Source organism: Erithacus rubecula (genome assembly GCF_903797595.1).
Source record: "Erithacus rubecula genome assembly, chromosome: 11".
Lineage (NCBI taxonomy): Eukaryota > Metazoa > Chordata > Aves > Passeriformes > Muscicapidae > Erithacus > Erithacus rubecula.
This window is the reverse complement of record NC_136663.1, coordinates 8,510,670-8,527,640: the sequence shown is the minus strand read 5'-3', so window position 1 is coordinate 8,527,640 and position 16,971 is coordinate 8,510,670. Positions and strand designations below refer to the sequence as shown.

The window sequence follows — 16,971 nt, the reverse complement described above, 5'->3', positions numbered from 1 at the left end:
GCTGCCCGCCCGGAGGCCTCGTCGAACAAAGGCGGCATTGAGGCCCCGGCTGCGCCCCCCCCGCGCCCCCCGCCCCGAGCTGGCATCTTGGCGCGACATTAATGAACTCGCCTGTTTGTGCTCCCCCGGCCCCTCTCTCCTCCCACCGCCCGGGGGGCACCGTATATATCCATCCCTCCTTGCCTGCCTCGGGCATTTCGGGGGTTCCCCCCGCCGGCCCCCCTTTGCTCGCCCGGGGATGGAGCAAAGAGGGAAGAGGACACGGGACGCTCTTCTCGGGGTCCGGCTGGTCCCCCCCGTGCTTTTGCTGCCGCTGCTGCAGCTGGTGGGGGGGGCTCCCCTGGGCCAGAGGCTGTACCCCATGCCGGCCAGCATCCTGCAAGGTCAGTGGGGCCCAGGGACGGGGGTGTCTTTGCGGGAGAGTTTGGCTGCAGCTGGGGGGGCTGTAGGAGACGGGACCCTTGTGTTCACTCTCAGGTAGGGTGGCAGCACAAGCAGAATGGCCAGGTCCCTGTCAAAACCCTCTAGAACCCGGGGCATGCCTGTGCTGCCTGGAGCAGGTGTCGAGTGCTGCCAGTGACACTAGTAGACACAGGGGATGAAGGGAGTGCTGTGGTTTATGCCCTGTGACACCAGCACTCCCTCTTGCGCCAGTCCCAGGGCACACTCTGCCAGGGCATGGCCAGCAGGAAGGTGGCTCTGTGTGGGTACAGCTGGTCACAGGTAGGGGGACGGGGGAATGCACACACAGGACTGCACACACATGGGCACATGCAGGGACATGCAGACACGGGACCTGGTACACACAAGTGTGCATTCAGAAGTGTGCACAGTGCGCACACGTGGGCACACCTGCCTGGGCTTACACTGTCTCCATGTACAACAGGCACAGAGAGACCTGGGCAAACACTCAGGTGTGCATGTGCCAGCCGCAGCAGGGAGGTGACACTGGTGGCTGTCACTCTGGGCAATGTCAAGGGGTGACAGGCCACGCCCAGCCTGACACCCACCATAGCAATATCAGGGCACAGGCACCAGATGGGCTGGGGGCACCCCATGACTGTGGTGGGGGGCAGCGGTGGGGGCCCTGGGGGTCTGAGCACGCTGTGTGTCCCCATCAGCACTGTCAAGCCGGGGGACGCTGGTGCTGGAGGCGGCTCTGAGGAGCGCGTTGCTGGCCCTGGAGCGGGCACTGTCAGAGCAGCAGCGGCAGCGGGGTGCCTGCGGGCTCTGTGCCCCCTGCCTCTTCCCACCCTGCGCCAACACCACCGGCCACTGCCCACGTGAGTCACGATCCCATCACCCCCACTGCCCTGTCCCCAGGAGACCCTACCCAAACAGAACACAGGATCCCAGCCAAATGCAGCCCAGGGGTCCTATCCAAACACCGTCCCATGAGCAGAAGATCCTGCCAAAACCTGCACCCACGCCTGGAGACTCTACCCAAATACTTATTTGGATGCCTACATCATCCCTTAGAAATCCTGTCAAATGATAGGATACCCCAAGATCTTACTCAAACTATACTCAGCCTCTACAGGCTTTTACCAAAACAGCGCCCAGACTCCTGAAACATATCCCTGACTGCTAAAGACCCTACCCAAACAGTTCTGATCATATCTAGCTCTTAGCCAATCACCTGGAGCCCTATCCAAATCATTGCCTGATCCCCTGTGAACTTTTCAGATATTCACCTCAAAAACATATCCCAATACTCAGAAGATCCTACCAAAGCATGCTGACTCCGCATTCTATCATGCTCCCTTCCCACCCATCCCAAAGCAGAGGCTGAGGTGGCTGAGGAGCGCAGGATGGGCACAGTGACGCCCACAGCCCTGCTGTCCTTGCAGCGCCAGCTGTGCCCCCTGCCATGCCCCCCAGCTGCCAGGCCCTGCTGGATGCCCAGGCGCTGCCCGAGCTGCCCCAGCGCAACTGGGCGCTGAGCCAGGCCTGTGCCCCCTACCAGCGCCTGTGCCCGCCCGAGGGGGCCCTGCACACCTGCACCCCGCTCAGCGCCCAGCTCTGCAGCCACCGCCTCCAGGAGTGCCGTGAGTGGGCACCCCCCGGCTCCCCCCAGAGATGGGAGACCCTACAATAACAACTGGGGTATCCCCAGGGGATGCTTGGAAGGGATATGGGGTGTTGGGGTGACAGAGGGTGTTGAGATGGAGTGGGGAGATGGTAGAGATGGGGGTATGATGGAGAGATGGGGAATCTCTGGTGGGATGGAGGGCTGGGAAAAGGATCTGGGAAGGGAATTTGGGGTTTGGGGGATGGAGGCATTTGGAGCAATGAGCACATTGGGCTGGACTGGGATACTGAGGAGCAATGAACAATTTACATTGGGAGAAGGGGGCAAGGGGAGACTGGGGACACTGAGTCACTCGGGTGGTGAACAATCCTTGGGGTGGCATAGGGGTGTTTGTTCGGGCCAATGAGGGTCTGGGGACACTGAAAGGAACTGGGGCGATTTGAGGACAGCAGGGCTGTGGTGGTAACATCGCGGGGGGAGTGTCCCCACATGCCATGACAGCCTGTCCCTGCAGAGACGGTGGCCGCAGCCCCGAGTAGTGACCCAACAGCGGAGGCGGCAATGCCAGGTGAGCCGGGGCGGCCTCGCCGTGCCCACGCCAACCCCCAGCACGCCGGCGGGCGCCCCCGGCCCCCGGCTGCCTGCTGGGCCGGGGGGCAGAGGTTAGCGTCGGCAGCTGCCGGGCTGCGGGGCGCCCCCGGCCCTCCGCCCGCTCGCCTCCGTGAGCACGATGAGGCTTGACAGCGCGCCCGACGCGCCTCGTCTCCCGCCACCCCCTCCACCTGCCGCGGCCACCCCGGCCACCCCAGCCCACCTGCGAGACGGTGTCCAGCAGCCGGCCTGCAGGACAACTCCTTCAGCGCGACTTTGTCCTCCAGGGAGCTGCGGGCGCCGCGGGGTCCCACAAGCCAACGCCACAGCCCCCCGAGGACGGATCATGGGCGGCAGCGTGGCCCCGCGGGGCGCCTGGCCCTGGCTGGTGTCGGTGCGGCTGCACGGGGAGCTGATGTGCGGAGGGGTGCTGGTGGGGCGCTCCTGGGTCCTCACGGCGGCACACTGCTTTAGCGGGTACCGTGGGGGCACGGCAGTGCGGGGATCAGGTCCCTGCAGAGGCGGGCACGGGGAAGCACCATCACCCCTGTAACTGGCTGCCCCCCACCCCGCCAGGAACCGGAACGAGCTGGCGTGGACAGTGGTGGTGGGCGACCACGAGCTGGGCAAGCCGGGAGCGGGCAAGCGGGCAGTGCCCGTCCGGCGCATCCTGCCTCACCCTAAGGTGGGTGGAGGCGGGCACCACCCCCATCTCCCTGTGCATGCCCCAGGGGTCCCCACTGACATTCCCACATCTGCTTCCAGTTTAACCCCAAGACGTTCCACGGGGACCTGGCGCTGCTGGAGCTGGCAGTGCCGCTGGCCCCATCACCCACCGTCAGCCCCGTGTGCCTTCCCAGCGGCCCCGCCGAGCCCAGCCCCGGCACCCCCTGCTACATCGCGGGCTGGGGCTCCCTCTACGAAGGTAAGAGATACCGTGGGGTGTTCCCCTCTGTGCCCACTCTGGTGCCCAGCCTCAGCTCACCGAGGCAGGGCAGGGGTTGTGAAAGACAGGGAGATGTCCGGGCACAGGGGACCCTGAAACTGGTGCCTTGCCTGGCAGAGGGACCAGCAGCCAACGTGGTGATGGAGGCGCAGGTGCCCCTGCTCAGCCAGGAGACATGCCGGGGTGCCCTGGGCAAGGAGCTTCTCACCAGTGCCATGTTCTGTGCTGGATATTTGTCTGGAGGCATCGACTCCTGCCAGGTAACACCGTCCCTCAGAGACTGTCAGCACCACACTTCAAAAATCCCTCACACAGTGCCGGGCACGTACCACAGCCCGTCGGTGTGGCTGGGGTCCCAGCCCAGCCCAATGCGCGGGCATTTCCCCTGCAGGGCGACTCAGGGGGCCCGCTGGCGTGCGAGGACCCCACCTCTCACCACTTTGTCCTCTACGGTATCACCTCGTGGGGTGATGGCTGCGGGGAGCGGGGCAAACCAGGAGTCTACACCCGTGTCACTGCCTTCAGGGACTGGCTGAGTCTCCAGATGGACTGTGAGTGCTGCACCGCGCGGGGCGTGGAGATGCCCAGCGGCTTTTCAGCACTCATGGCAGCGCCGGTTCCCCCACAGCTGCCCCTGGCAGCCGAGAACCGAGCTGCTTCGACCTGCTGGCCCTGGCACAGCTGCCCCCCGAGCAGCAGCCCCCGGAGCGCGCCCGTCTCTGCGCCTTCTACGCCGGCTCCTGTCGGGCACCTCAGGGCCGGGCCGCCTGTGCCCGCCTGGCCGAGGAGACCTGCCAGGCCAGGACCAGACGATGTGGTGAGCTGGGGGTCATGCCAGGGCTAGCTAGGGAGGGACCCCATTTCTGGAGCGAGGCCAGGGCCATGTCTCTCCCTCTGTGCCCACAGAGCTGCATTCCTACGCCCAGACCTTGGTGGATCTCCTGCGCCAGGCTGGGGATTTCATCCGAAACCAGTTTGATTTCTCCTTCCTCACCCGCACTCTGCCCCAGCTCCTGGGGAAGATCTATGGGCACTTTTTCCCTCCCCGTGTCCGCAGGGATGCCCCAGGTACTCTCCCAGGCTGGATTACCCCGCGCCCAGTTGGGGTCCCCTCAGTCTCTCCTATGCTGGTAGTTGGAGGACCAGCAGCCTGCCCTGGCTTCACAATAGGGCTCCTCTATCCCTTGTTCTGTTCTTTTCTTGTCCCTGCAGGCCTGGCTGAGGCAGGGGGCCAATCCAGCCTCACAGAAGTGGGACCCCAGAGACCACCCAGCAGGTGAGGCACGCTGGGCCATGGGGTGAGGGGCTAAACAGGCTGGGGAAGTGGTTGAGATACTGGTGGCACTGACATGCCATTTTGGGGACAACCTGAAGCACTGGGATCCTGTTCTTCTTGCAACCAGGGCACTCCCCCAGGGTGCCCAGGTGGGGTGCAGAGGGTGGCACTGCCCACTCAGTCTGAGCTCACCCCATTGTGCTTCCAGGTGGGGGGACAGGCAGCTACCGCCCTTTGCAGAGCTTTTTGGGGTAGTGGGACCCCAGTTGCAGGACTGGGTGGAGGCTCTGAGGACCGTGGCAGGGGTCAGCCACCTGGTGACAGCATGGGACAGGGAGCAGCTCCCTGGGGAGATGCAGCTCTTCCTGCAGGTATGTGGGGAGGGACAGGCTGAGGGAACCCCTCTTGTCTTATGATTGGGCCACCAGGAACACCTTCAATTCCCCTGTGTCCCCTCCTGACATCCTTTGGGTCCATTGTCCTCTGTGCAGCCACACTTGGCATCTCTCTTTGCCACCACAGAAGGGTCATGTCACCCTCCCCAGCTGGAACCATTGCTCCCAAGTCCAGCCAGTGCAGAGCCAGCCATGGGTCTCGCCCTGCAGCTTAGGATCTGACCCAACACTGCCACAAAGCAGTTGCATGTCACCAATGCCCTGTCTGAGACTAGCACACCCATGCCCTGCACTCTGCCACCATGCATGTGTCTGTGCCCTGTGGGTTCCCCATCACCCATCTTGTCCCTCTCTTCCCTTTGTCAGGGTGAGGATGTGGTGGAGGAGATGGTGGCACAGGGACGAGCCTTCCTCACCCAGCTGCGGGCAGAATTGGACCTTGGCACTGCCCTGGAAGCCGTGGAACCACAAGGGACATCTGGAGAGCTGGCAGGGACCCCCGTGCCAAGCCATGAACCCCGTGAGCCTGGAGGGACTGGTGGCAGTGGGGCAGCAGGGTGTCCATGCACCTGCCAGCTCTGTGTGCCCACCGGGATTTTACACCTCTCTTGGTGGCAGGGTCTGCACTGAGGGAGAAACGTGAACTGGTGTCCACAGAGCTGCCCAGGGTGGAGGAGGAGGAGGAGGAGGCAGGCATGGGCAGAGGTAAGCTCCCACAAACCCTGTGGGGTGCTAGGTATCACCATGGGGACAGTGACAAGCCAGCCTTGCACCCCTGTCTCAGGTCTGCCCCACATCATGGAACAGTCTTTTGCTATATTCCCCCCTCTGCCCAGACCAAGGGTGCTCCTCCCTGTGGTGGGCAGAGCATGGTGCCCCAGGATTGATCCCTGATGTCCTGTCCGTGTCTCTCCTGCCCATCCCAGGGGTTGCAGCCTGCCCTGGCCTCAACGAGTCGGCAGTGCGGGTGGGCGCCGTGCGGGACCTGTACGCCTGGGTGCTGCGGGTGCCCGAGGCAGACCTGGCCATGACCTTCCAGGAGGTGAGTGCCCCAGCCAGCCACTCTGAGCCATACACCCTGCAGCCAGGCAGTGCCATTCCCCAGCCCACCACTGTCCCACTCTGCCCATGGCTCCCCTGGACTCATGGTGCTGTTGTCTCCCCACAGATCCTGGTGGACTTGAGCTCCAAAAACACCAAGGGACTGTACCGGGCACAAGTTCGGGCCACTGTAGGGGGTCGCCCCACGGCCTTCACTGGCCTCGTGGGGCTGGAGAGTGACTCACTGGCCCGTAGCATGCCTGGCCTTGTTGCTCTGGCACTCGAAGCGCTGAAAACCTAATGACACCCAGGGACAGTGTGCCAGCACGGGGAGAGGACACTGGGTGTCCCTTATGTCCTTCAAACACGCCCCACTCCCAGTCTTAGGCTCTTTCCCCCCTTTGTCCCCAGTTGTACCTCAATCTCTCTTCCCACCAGCACTTCCTTACTTCCCCAGGGCAATGGGGTCCTGGTGAGTACCTGAAGCATCTCAGCCAGGAATCACAGTCCTCTCCCCTGGAAACCCCACCTTGGCAAGCCCACCCTCACCCCACCTTTCCCAGAAGCACCTGAGCTGTTATTTATTTGTACAGAGAAGGTTTATTTTTCAATAAAGAAGGGCTCTATTTTCCAGTAGCTGGTGAATGTGAAGCGAGTGCTGTGCCTGCCACACAGTGCTGGTGAAGTGGGTGACAGTGGAGGGACCTATGATATCCCACTGTGTACCCCTTCCCATACTCCTTGCACTCTGAAATGATGCCTCTATCCTTGTTTCTTGCTGTGCCCACAGACTCCCCAGCCCGCTCCCCAGGAATCAGACACCCCTCCTGCCCATGCAGCACCCACAGCACAGCACTGGTGCTCACCCAGGTGACACCCCTCAGGGACTCACATGAAACCTCCTAATGCAGGGGCAGGGCATGGCCTGGGTCAGTGATGGGTGTCAGCCCTGTGTTTGGGCATCAGTGGGTACCCTGGGGACCCTGCTGTGGGGACTCTGCCACTCCGAGCAGCATCACTGGGACTGCTGAGCAGCAGGGAAGGGATGGCTGCTCCCCGTGCCCAGCAGTGCCTGTGTGGGCTGCCCAGGCTCAGGGTGATGGGCTGACACCCGTGGGGCCAGCGTGGCCAGCTGTGCCTGCCCATCTCCCCTTCCCTGCACGTGGGGCTGCCGGAAGAGAGGGGCTGGAGCAGCTCTGGTGCCGGCACCCTTCCCCCTCAGCACCTGGCACCGTCCATCTCCCAGTCCCTCCGGCAGCCGGACATCCGCTCAGCCAGGCCGGCAGGGAGCAGCCAGGGCTGGCACGGCGCGGCGGCACCGCATGGGGAACCTGCCGCGGCAGCTGGCCCTGCTCGGGGCGCTGGTGCTGTCGGGTGAGCAGGGTCTGGGTCACGGGGTGCCCTGCTGCTCTTCTGCGTGGGGTGCCCATGGGGTTATGGGGGGGTGGTGGGGGATGATGGTGGCAGGGTCCAAACCGGGCACCCAGGGTCCCCAGGGCTGCATTTTGGGTATTACCTGGCAGAATCAGCTACTGCATGTCCTTTGTGCTCTTTTGGTGGCTGTGCCACCCAGAGTCATGTCCCTGTCCGGGCTATGTGCTGTCAGTGCACCGTGTCATTGTATCCATGTGTCCCTGTAAGTGCCTGTCTGTGTGGAATCTACCACCACATGTCCCTGCACACACTGGGTCCGTGTCCCTGAGTCCATGTGTGTTCTGTGTGTACAGCACACAGTTCTATGTGCACAGTTCCACCATGTCTGTATCCAAATGTTTCGTGTCTGTGTCCCTCTCTGTGCTGGGTTTGTACCTGTTTGTCCCTCTGTGTCTGTGTCCATGTCTTTGTCCCGTGACCATGTGTGACTGTGTGCTCCCATGTGTCTGTCATTCCTGCATGTCCATGTCTGCTCTCCTGTGCAGCACACACACATGCAATGTCCTGGCCTGTTCCTCTCCCCTCTATTTTTATACCCCCCTGCCCTTGCCAAGCACCCCTATGGGGTGGTGCTGGGCCCAGTAACCCCTGAGCCCCCTGGTTTGCCTGACCCCACAGCCCCAGGCGGGCTCTGTGTGAACCAGGAGGAGCGGCTCATCCACCACCTGTTTGAGGAGAAGGGCTATGACAAAGAGGAGCGCCCTGTGGTCTCCACTGGCGAGGTTGTGGATGTCTACCTGGCCCTCACCCTCTCCAACCTAATCTCACTGGTAAGCCCCAGTGGGCAAGGTCCACTGTGGGGTGTCCCCCAGCCATGCCTCACCCCTAAGGCTGGTTGCCTGGGGAGGAACGCTGAGGCTGCTGTCCCAACCCTGGCTGGTGAGAGCTGGAGGGACCCCCTGGCATCTCACTGCCCCATCTTGCTGTTTGCAGAAAGAGGTGGACGAGACGCTCACCACCAACGTATGGCTCGAGCACGTGAGTAGGGACAGTTGTCACAACATCAGTTGTGCCATCATGGGGTGGCCCAGCATGGTGAGGGGGTGACCTGGGGATCCTCCCCTCCAGGGCTGGACCGATTACCGCCTGCAGTGGAACAAGTCTGAGTTTGGGGGCATCGAGGTGCTCCGCCTGCCGCCAGACATGCTGTGGCTGCCAGAGATAGTCCTGGAGAACAAGTGAGCTGTGCCTTCATTTCCCCTCCCAATCCTTCTGAACTGTTCCCAGTGCATGTCCAGGACTCCCCTGGCCCCTTCCCAGCCGTGCCATAACCTTGCCTCCCTCCTGGCACAGCAATGATGGGCTCTTTGAGGTCGCCTACTACTGCAATGTCCTTATCTACGACACGGGCTACGTCTACTGGCTGCCACCTGCCATCTTCCGCAGCACCTGCCTCATCAACGTTGACTTCTTCCCCTTTGACTGGCAGAACTGCTCCCTCAGATTCAGGTGCTGGGTGGTTGGGTCAGGGCAGCAGGGTGGCCATGGGTGCCTGCTGCTGCCAGCGCCTCCCCTTGCTGTCGAGGTGCAGCAAGGTGGGGGTCTGTAGGTGACTTTGTGGCCTAAGTCCATCATGCTGGAGATCAGGGTAGGTTGGGTGGTGGGTACCCAGCAGCCCCTCACTGTCTGTCCCCCTTGCTGTGGTCCAGGTCGCTGGCATACAGTGCTCTGGAAATCAACATGCACTTGAAGACGGATGAAGACCCAGACACGGGGAAGTCTTACGCGGTGGAGTGGATCATCATTGACCCTGAAGGCTTCACAGGTAGTGCTGGTGCTCTCTGCCATATCCTGGGGCAGTGGGACAGTGGGCCAGGGGTGGTGAGGCACTGGAGTTGGGGCACACTGCCATGGAGAAACTTCCCTACCTGGGGCTTTGGCATGCTGGCACTCATTCCACGTTGGAATGCTATCCACACCCTGGGAAGGAGAATGCTGCTAGTGGGCCTGGTGAGGATGGTCATGGCAGGTGTCCCCCATGCTGTGTGCTGTCCCCTGTGCCCTGGCAGAGAATGGGGAATGGGAAATCACCCACCGCCCAGCCCGCAAGAACACCTACCCTGACATTCCCCTGGACACCAGTGAGCACCAGGACATCACCTTCTACCTCATCATCAAGCGCAAGCCACTCTTCTATGTCATCAACATTGTCATACCCTGCATCCTCATTGCCTTCATGGTCATCCTCGTTTTCTACCTGCCTGCTGACAGTGAGTGAGCCCTGTGGCATGTGTGCCAGTAATGGGAGTCACATCCATGGGGTACCTCCGTGTCCCACACCTGCACCAGGCCCTGGGGCACACCCCAATGCCCAGCATGAGGACATCCTGGAACTGGAATGTCTCCATGTAGAACACCATCACCCCAGCCAGGCACCCTGGCAGAGGTGCACTTGTGCACAGGATATCCCATACACGACCCCAGAGTACTCCTGTAACAGAAAGCCCCATATGGGCTACTGTATGTATTGTGGGACACTGAAAGGCCAGCCCTGGCACTGGGGACTCTATTAGAGGTACCTGGGGCAAGGTTTGCCTTCTCACCACCTGTTCTCCAGGTGGTGAGAAGATGACCCTGGTAATCTCGGTGCTCCTGGCCCAGTCTGTGTTCCTCCTGCTGATCTCCCAGCGCCTGCCTGCCACTTCCCACGCCATCCCCCTCATCGGCAAGTGAGTCATGGGTACCACTGAGACCTTGGGGACACTGTGGAGTCCCTTGGTGCCAGAGAGCAGCTCTGCTTGTGCCCAATCCCTGTGGCAATGCTGGCTCCAAGACCATGCTCCCTACCAGGTATCTGCTTTTTATCATGCTTCTGGTGACAGCCGTGGTGATCATCTCTGTCGTGGTCCTCAACTTCCACTTCCGCACCCCCAGCACCCACATCATGTCTGACTGGGTCAGAGAGGTGAGCGGGGTGTGGGCTGGGGTGGGTGCACAGGTGGGTCACACTGCACCCTACGGGGACAGCACAGCCCTGGCATTGCATCCGAGACAGATGGAGTTGTGGGCAGAAAACGAGGACCAGGCAGCAACATAATGGGGAGGTGGCCAAGGGACATGACACTGCCTCTCGTGTCCCAGGTCTTCCTGGAGAGCCTGCCCCGGCTGCTGGGCATGACACAGCAGTCCGAGAGTCCGGCGAGCGCCCCGTGCATCCGGCGCTGCAGCTCGGCTGGCTACATCGCCAAGGCGGAGGAATACTTCAGCGTCAAGTCGCGCAGCGAGCTCATGTTCGAGAAGCAGTCGGAGCGGCACGGGCTGACCAGCCGCGTCACCCCTGCCCGTGAGGCAGAGGGAAGGGTGGCGGGGCTGGGGTCTCCGGGCTTGGCAGCTCTTCGGTGCCCTTCTCACCGCCCCCTCTCACCCCCAGGTTTGGCGCCGCTGGGCATGGACTCGGGCGAGGAGCAGCCCTACGAGAACATCAAACCCGTCATTGACAACGCCAACTACATTGTTAAGCACATGAGGGATGAAAACAGCTACAATGAGGTGGGGCCATGGGCACTGGGGGGATGGGGGGACTCTCTGTGCCCACTGTGCCCCCACACTGCCTGGATCCCGGCTGTCTCCACAGGAGGTCGACAACTGGAACCGCGTGGCACGGACCCTGGACCGCCTGTGCTTCTTCCTCATCACCCCCACGCTGGTGGTGGGCACCCTCTGGATCTTCCTCACGGGCATCTACAACCACCCCCCGCCCCTGCCCTTCGCCGGAGACCCCTACGACTACCGGGAGGAGAACAAGCGCTTCATCTAGGGGGGTCTGGGGATCCCATGTGCCAGCCTCTCCCCCACCTGTCTGTTTGGAAAAATAAAGCTGGGAACTTCTTGCCGTGGGGCGCTGAACTGGTGGCTGCCCTCAGTGTGCCCCACTGTGCACGATGCCCAACCTGAGCACTGTGTGTGTCCTGGGAAGGAATGAATGGGTGTTGCTGAGTGTGGTGGACCCCAGCTCTGGCTGGAAGGGGTGTTTCTCAGAGGGGATGTGGTGGTACTGGCCCTGCTACCCTTGTGGGCTGGGTACTTGGGGCATTATGGGCTGGGGAAAGGATTTGGCCCCCTCCAGCATGGCACCATCCCCTGCAGACCCACTGCAGCTGGCAGAGATGCCATCAGTGCCCACATTTCCCCCTGCCCCCATGATCCCCCCAGCACAGCCCATCCCACAGCGCAAGGCCAGGGGCCCAGAGAGGTGTCTCCTTCCCCAGGCAGCAGTGGGATGCCAGGGCTCTGGTTTCAGGGGACACAGCTGACATCCCCCCACCGGCAGTGGCCCAGGACAGCTGTCACATCCTGTCCACTGAGCCAGGAATTTCACCATAACCCACACCCGCATCCCACCCTCCCCATGACCCTCCTACACTGGGGCTGGAAGGATTTGAATTCTCGGGGGGCATCACTCCCCAGACTGCTGTGATGGGACTCCCCAACCTATATTCTGGGGACAGTTGCTGCCATGGCAGGGACAGGATGTGCTGGCATAACCTGCAAGGAGATTCATCCCTTTGTGGGAGATATGGGGAACTCAAGTCCCGGAGCTCATTTTGCCACTTGCCCCAATTTCAGCCTCTCCGGCACAAAATGCCAGAGGAGCTTCCCAGCAAACTGGCATCGCCCCTCAGCGGGGGAAGTGGGTGGTCACTCCCGGGCCCCCGTGGCTGTTGGGAACAGCTGACGGTGGCAGGGGACAGCTGTCCTGTCCCGGCGCAGAACACGTCAGCACAGGAGCCGAGCGGAGCCCCAGCCCCAGCCCCACGGCACCGCCATGCGAGGCCACGGCCTCCTCCTCGTCCTCTGCACCTTGGCAGGTAAGGTGTGCCCGCCCAGGGAGAGGCCGGGCTGGCAGGGAGGGCACCTGGCTACCCCCGCCTTTACGCTCGGGGGTTTGTCACCCCTGGCAGGACAGCGCCAGGCACCGCCCCTGTGCCGGGCTGTCCCTGTGCCGGGCTGTCCCTGTGCTGGCAGCCCCTGTCCCCGTGTCCCGCCCGGGAGAGGTCTCCGGCTGCGCTGGGCGAGGGCGTGGTGGGGACATTCCCCACACCCCCTGCTTGTGTGCGGGGCGCTGATGGGACCCGTCTGGGCATCTCTTTCCCTTGCACCCCTTCCCCCGTGCCTCCCCCCTCAACGTATCAGGTCTCGGGGGCATCAGTGACTCCACTGTTCTCCCCCCGGGCTGTCACATGGCGTGTGCCTTCCCAGGTGTGGGCTGCAGGAACCAGGAGGAAAAGCTCTTCCAGGACCTCATGTCCAACTACAATCGACACCTGCGCCCGGCCCGGGGGAATGAGATCATCGATGTCTCCCTCAAGCTCACCCTCACCAATCTCATCTCTCTGGTGAGAGACCCCCAGGGTACCCCCAGTGGGACAGAATTTGTCCCAGATCTGGGGCAGAAGGCAGGGCACTAAAGCCATCTCCCTCCTTCCTTCCATGCTAGAATGAACGGGAGGAGACCCTCACCACCAACGTCTGGATCGAGATGGTGAGACCCCTCCCCTCTCGACAGGATCACGCCCAGCTCTGTTTGCACATCAAGCTGGCACCCAGGAGGGGCTGGCGCTGTAACCTGCACCCTCTTTTGTGGGCACCCCCAAAGGACCCCATTTTGTGGGCAACATAGCACAGGCAGCTCACAATCTCCTTCATCTTGGGGGGCTCCATGACCTCTCCTCCTCCTCCTCTCTCCTTCTCCCAGCAATGGACTGATTATCGCCTGAGCTGGGACCCTGAGAACTATGACAACATCCAGCTGCTGCGGGTGCCTTCCACCATGGTCTGGCTGCCAGATGTGGTCCTGGAGAATAAGTAGGTGACAGGGAAATGGGGACATGCCCCCAAATACATCTGCCCCCCAGGCATAACTCGGGGCTGAGCCCATCCTTTTCCCCCCAGTATCGACGGGACATTTGAAATCACCCTCTACACCAACGTGCTGGTGTCCCCTGATGGCAGCATCTACTGGCTGCCCCCTGCCATCTACCGCAGCGTCTGCGTCATCCACGTCACCTACTTCCCCTTCGACTGGCAGAACTGCACCATGGTCTTCCAGTGAGCATGGGCACCATGGCAGCTCCTCCTGGGACACAGGGATTAGCATGGGATGCCCACCTTTGCCCCTGGGCAGATAAGTGCTACCTGCCTATCCCCTGCCACTTGGCAGGAGGCACAGTGGACAAGCCAGGCACCCCAAAGCAGAGCTGGAGGTGGCATCCTTTGCCCCTCCAGCTGGCTGGATGCCAGCCTGTGCCACCCCCTCGTCCCTCCCTAGGTCCCAGACGTACAGCGCCAATGAAATCAACCTGCTGCTGACAGTGGAGGATGGCCAGACCGTGGAGTGGATCTTCATCGACCCCGAGGCTTTCACAGGTAACACTGCAGCCACAGTCACGGCACAGGAGTGTCCCACCACAGGGGACATCCGGCAGGTCTGCTGCTACATTGGTGGCTGCCAGAAGCAGGGCTGCAGGGACTATTAGCAGCTCCCACCATTACATGGGCACTTAAGTTATTAGTGGAAGCGGGAGTGTGAGAGAGATTTGTTTTTCTAACCCCCCCAGCTCGGGGCTCATGCAGCTTGGCAGTTGCTGCTGGAGAGCACCGCTCCTGCAAGCTTGATTGATGCTGGGAACGTAGCTGTCATGGCCAAACAATGACGTTTTCCATCACATTTTAATTGCATATTGAAGGAACAAAATGCTTTTCAGGCAGTGAGATTTATTTTTTCATTACCGGCCTGAGTTGTGATCTTGACTGGGAAAAAATCTATCGCTCCCACAGAGAACAGGGGAGAGCAGTGTGCTGTCACCCAGTGTCATGCTTGGCTTCCCTCTGTGGCACTGTGGAAATGGGGAGATGGGGGGATCCCAGCCCCACAGCTGTAGCTCTGTGAGCCCCCAAGCGGTTAAAGGTGCCCCATATGTGCCCAGCTGCCCCATCTAACTGCTTTTTGGGGTATTTTGCCCAGGCACCATGGCATTTTTGGCAGTGCTCATTTCCCTCAGGAGGGCTCTAGCACTGTGCATAGCTTGGGTGCCCTGTGGGGCCCATGCCAATCACCAACCCTCTCCTTCCCTCAATGGGGGGCTGGAGGCCCTGTGGCCCCATGGGGACAGTGGGACTCACCTGGCACCGTCACAATGCAGAGAATGGAGAATGGGCCATCAAGCACCGCCCCGCTCGCAAGATCATCAACTCAGACCACTTCACCCCAGATGACATCCAGTACCAGCAGATCATCTTCTACCTCATCATCCAGCGCAAGCCACTCTTCTACATCATCAACATCATCGTGCCCTGTGTCCTCATCTCTGCCATGGCTGTGCTCGTTTACTTCCTGCCCGCCAAAGGTACACTGGGACCGTGCCCACTGTGGGCATGGGGACGTGCAAGGGGACAGCAACATTCCAGGAAGGGCTCCTCGTCCCCTCTGTGCTTGGGGACCGTCAGTATCATCTCTCACCCACTCCTGTAGTGTTTGGACTGGGGAGAGTTTAAATTTTTAGGTATCCCGTAGTTATTGCCTCATGGCAGGACCTGTCTAATTCAGCTTTTGGGTGGGGATTTTCTGCCTTAGGAGGGCATTGCCCACAGCACTGCCCTGTGCCAAACTCTGCCTTTGCCCCTCCTTGGCAGCGGGTGGGCAGAAATGTACCGTCTCCATCAATGTTCTCCTGGCCCAGACTGTCTTCCTCTTCCTCATTGCTCAGAAGGTGCCTGAGACGTCCCAGGCTGTGCCTCTCATTGGGAAGTAAGTGACACATTGGGATAGGGGTGCCAGCCCTCTTGCCACACTGTGCCAGCAGGGTGCTGTGAAGCAGCCAGTGCCCAGGGACAGGACCCCGATACAGAAATAATCTTCAGCCCAGATGGGGCTGACGCAGGCCCATGTTTCACTGCCAGTCACCAGCTTCCAGCCCAGGGGGCACAGAGAAGAACATTGTGCCTCAGCAGCCCCACTGAGGCTCTCTGCCTCCTCCCCAGATACCTGACCTTCCTCATGGTGGTGACAGTAGTGATTGTGGTGAATGCTGTCATTGTCCTCAACGTCTCCCTGAGAACACCCAACACTCACTCCATGTCCCAGAGAGTGCGCCAGGTACCTGCCATCCTCCCCCTACCCTTTATACAGGGGGAATGGGATGGGTATTTGGGGGTCAAGGCCATGTCCCTTGCAGAGTGAGTTGGCAGGCATGCCTTCATCTGAGTGTGAGTCCTGGCACAAAGAGATGTCCCCAGTGGGCCACACTGTGCCGCCAAGCCACTCCCAACACTGGGGAGCAGCAGGTGCCAACATCCCAATAGCACCATGCTTCAAGCAATGCCAGGGAAACCAGCCACATCCATTGGGTGCTCTGTGTGTGTGAGGGGACAGATCCCCACAGGTGACACTGTGCCCAGGTGTTCCTGCAACTCCTGCCCCCCTACCTGGGCATGACCATGCCAGAGGAGACCCCAGGGCCTCCACAAGCCATCCGCAGACGCAGCTCACTGGGGCTTATGGTGAAAGCTGATGAGTACATGCTCTGGAAAGCCAGGACTGAGCTGCTCTTTGAGAAGCAGAAGGAAAGAGATGGGCTGATGAAAACCGTGCTGGAGAAGATTGGTGAGTGACTATGGGGGTTGGCACCTCCCTGCAAAGCTGGGCTTTGTGCCAGGTGGCTGAGCACTTGGTGGTGAATGCTGTGCTGGCTCTGCTGCTTGTAGGACGTGGTCTGGAGAGTGGCAGTACCCAGGACTTCTGCCAGAGCCTGGAGGAGGCAGGTCCTGACATCCGTGCCTGCGTGGAAGCCTGCAACTACATCGCCAATGCCACGCGGGAGCAGAACGACTTTGGCAGCGTGAGTCAGGCTGGGGGAGAGGGACTGGAGGGGGGGCAATGGGCACAGCCCTCACCCTTCTTGTGCCACTGGCAGGAGAGCGAAGAGTGGATGATGGTGGGACAGGTGATTGACCGTGTCTGCTTCTTCATCATGGCCTCTCTCTTTGTCTGTGGCACCATTGGAATCTTCCTCGTGGCTCACTTCAACCAGGCACCTGCCCTGCCCTTCCCGGGGGACCCCAAGCAGTACCTGCCAGAGTGATGCTCACAGGTACCCACCAGCCAAGGGGTGGAGGTGGGGGAAGGAGGAACATGGGGTGCTCATGCTGTGCTGAATGTACAAATAAAGCCTCTAAGTCTTGCAAGCCTCCATGGCGTCTCTGCTCCATGCGCACCCTCCTCAGAGGTTGGATGTTCACCTCATGCAGGCTGGCCACA

General features: G+C 61.1%; 3 protein-coding genes across 3 annotated transcripts; all 3 read left to right on the top strand.

The window, feature by feature from the left end:
- PRSS56 (serine protease 56) lies at window positions 1-6,819 on the top strand. The gene is made up of 17 exons (XM_079315306.1): window positions 1-383; window positions 1,122-1,283; window positions 1,851-2,048; window positions 2,547-2,600; window positions 2,911-3,100; window positions 3,200-3,308; window positions 3,389-3,548; window positions 3,687-3,829; window positions 3,961-4,120; window positions 4,198-4,386; window positions 4,476-4,637; window positions 4,782-4,845; window positions 5,054-5,216; window positions 5,607-5,760; window positions 5,859-5,945; window positions 6,167-6,282; window positions 6,409-6,819. The coding sequence occupies exons 1-17, from the start codon at window positions 239-241 to the stop codon at window positions 6,580-6,582; spliced, it is 2,430 nt and encodes an 809-aa protein (XP_079171432.1). The 5' UTR covers window positions 1-238; the 3' UTR covers window positions 6,583-6,819.
- Window positions 6,820-7,545: 726 nt separating this feature from the next.
- CHRND (cholinergic receptor nicotinic delta subunit) lies at window positions 7,546-11,580 on the top strand. Its single transcript, XM_079315274.1, has 12 exons — window positions 7,546-7,655; window positions 8,340-8,485; window positions 8,649-8,693; window positions 8,784-8,893; window positions 9,009-9,164; window positions 9,365-9,480; window positions 9,725-9,925; window positions 10,273-10,384; window positions 10,506-10,620; window positions 10,797-10,998; window positions 11,086-11,204; window positions 11,290-11,580. Exons 1-12 carry the CDS (start codon window positions 7,604-7,606, stop codon window positions 11,470-11,472), a joined length of 1,557 nt encoding a protein of 518 aa, XP_079171400.1. The 5' UTR covers window positions 7,546-7,603; the 3' UTR covers window positions 11,473-11,580.
- Window positions 11,581-12,326: 746 nt separating this feature from the next.
- Window positions 12,327-16,908, top strand: CHRNG (cholinergic receptor nicotinic gamma subunit). The gene is made up of 12 exons (XM_079315014.1): window positions 12,327-12,523; window positions 12,915-13,051; window positions 13,153-13,197; window positions 13,411-13,520; window positions 13,608-13,763; window positions 13,984-14,081; window positions 14,858-15,061; window positions 15,348-15,462; window positions 15,696-15,810; window positions 16,113-16,317; window positions 16,419-16,552; window positions 16,628-16,908. Exons 1-12 carry the CDS (start codon window positions 12,481-12,483, stop codon window positions 16,793-16,795), a joined length of 1,530 nt encoding a protein of 509 aa, XP_079171140.1. The 5' UTR covers window positions 12,327-12,480; the 3' UTR covers window positions 16,796-16,908.
- The last annotated feature ends 63 nt before the right edge of the window (window positions 16,909-16,971 follow it).

Excerpts from the sequence above, each read along its gene's own strand:
- PRSS56 (XM_079315306.1), top strand. The coding sequence starts at position 239 with ATGGAGCAAAGAGGGAAGAGGACACGGGACGCTCTTCTCGGGGTCCGG. Across the intron at positions 4,121-4,197 it reads GCTGAGTCTCCAGATGGACT|CTGCCCCTGGCAGCCGAGAA; the intron begins GTGAGTGCTGCA and ends GTTCCCCCACAG. Across the intron at positions 5,217-5,606 it reads AGATGCAGCTCTTCCTGCAG|GGTGAGGATGTGGTGGAGGA; the intron begins GTATGTGGGGAG and ends TCCCTTTGTCAG.
- CHRND (XM_079315274.1), top strand. The coding sequence starts at position 7,604 with ATGGGGAACCTGCCGCGGCAGCTGGCCCTGCTCGGGGCGCTGGTGCTG. Across the intron at positions 8,694-8,783 it reads CCAACGTATGGCTCGAGCAC|GGCTGGACCGATTACCGCCT; the intron begins GTGAGTAGGGAC and ends CCTCCCCTCCAG. Across the intron at positions 10,999-11,085 it reads CAGCCGCGTCACCCCTGCCC|GTTTGGCGCCGCTGGGCATG; the intron begins GTGAGGCAGAGG and ends TCTCACCCCCAG.
- CHRNG (XM_079315014.1), top strand. The coding sequence starts at position 12,481 with ATGCGAGGCCACGGCCTCCTCCTCGTCCTCTGCACCTTGGCAG. Across the intron at positions 13,052-13,152 it reads TCACCAATCTCATCTCTCTG|AATGAACGGGAGGAGACCCT; the intron begins GTGAGAGACCCC and ends CTTCCATGCTAG. Across the intron at positions 13,198-13,410 it reads CCAACGTCTGGATCGAGATG|CAATGGACTGATTATCGCCT; the intron begins GTGAGACCCCTC and ends TCCTTCTCCCAG.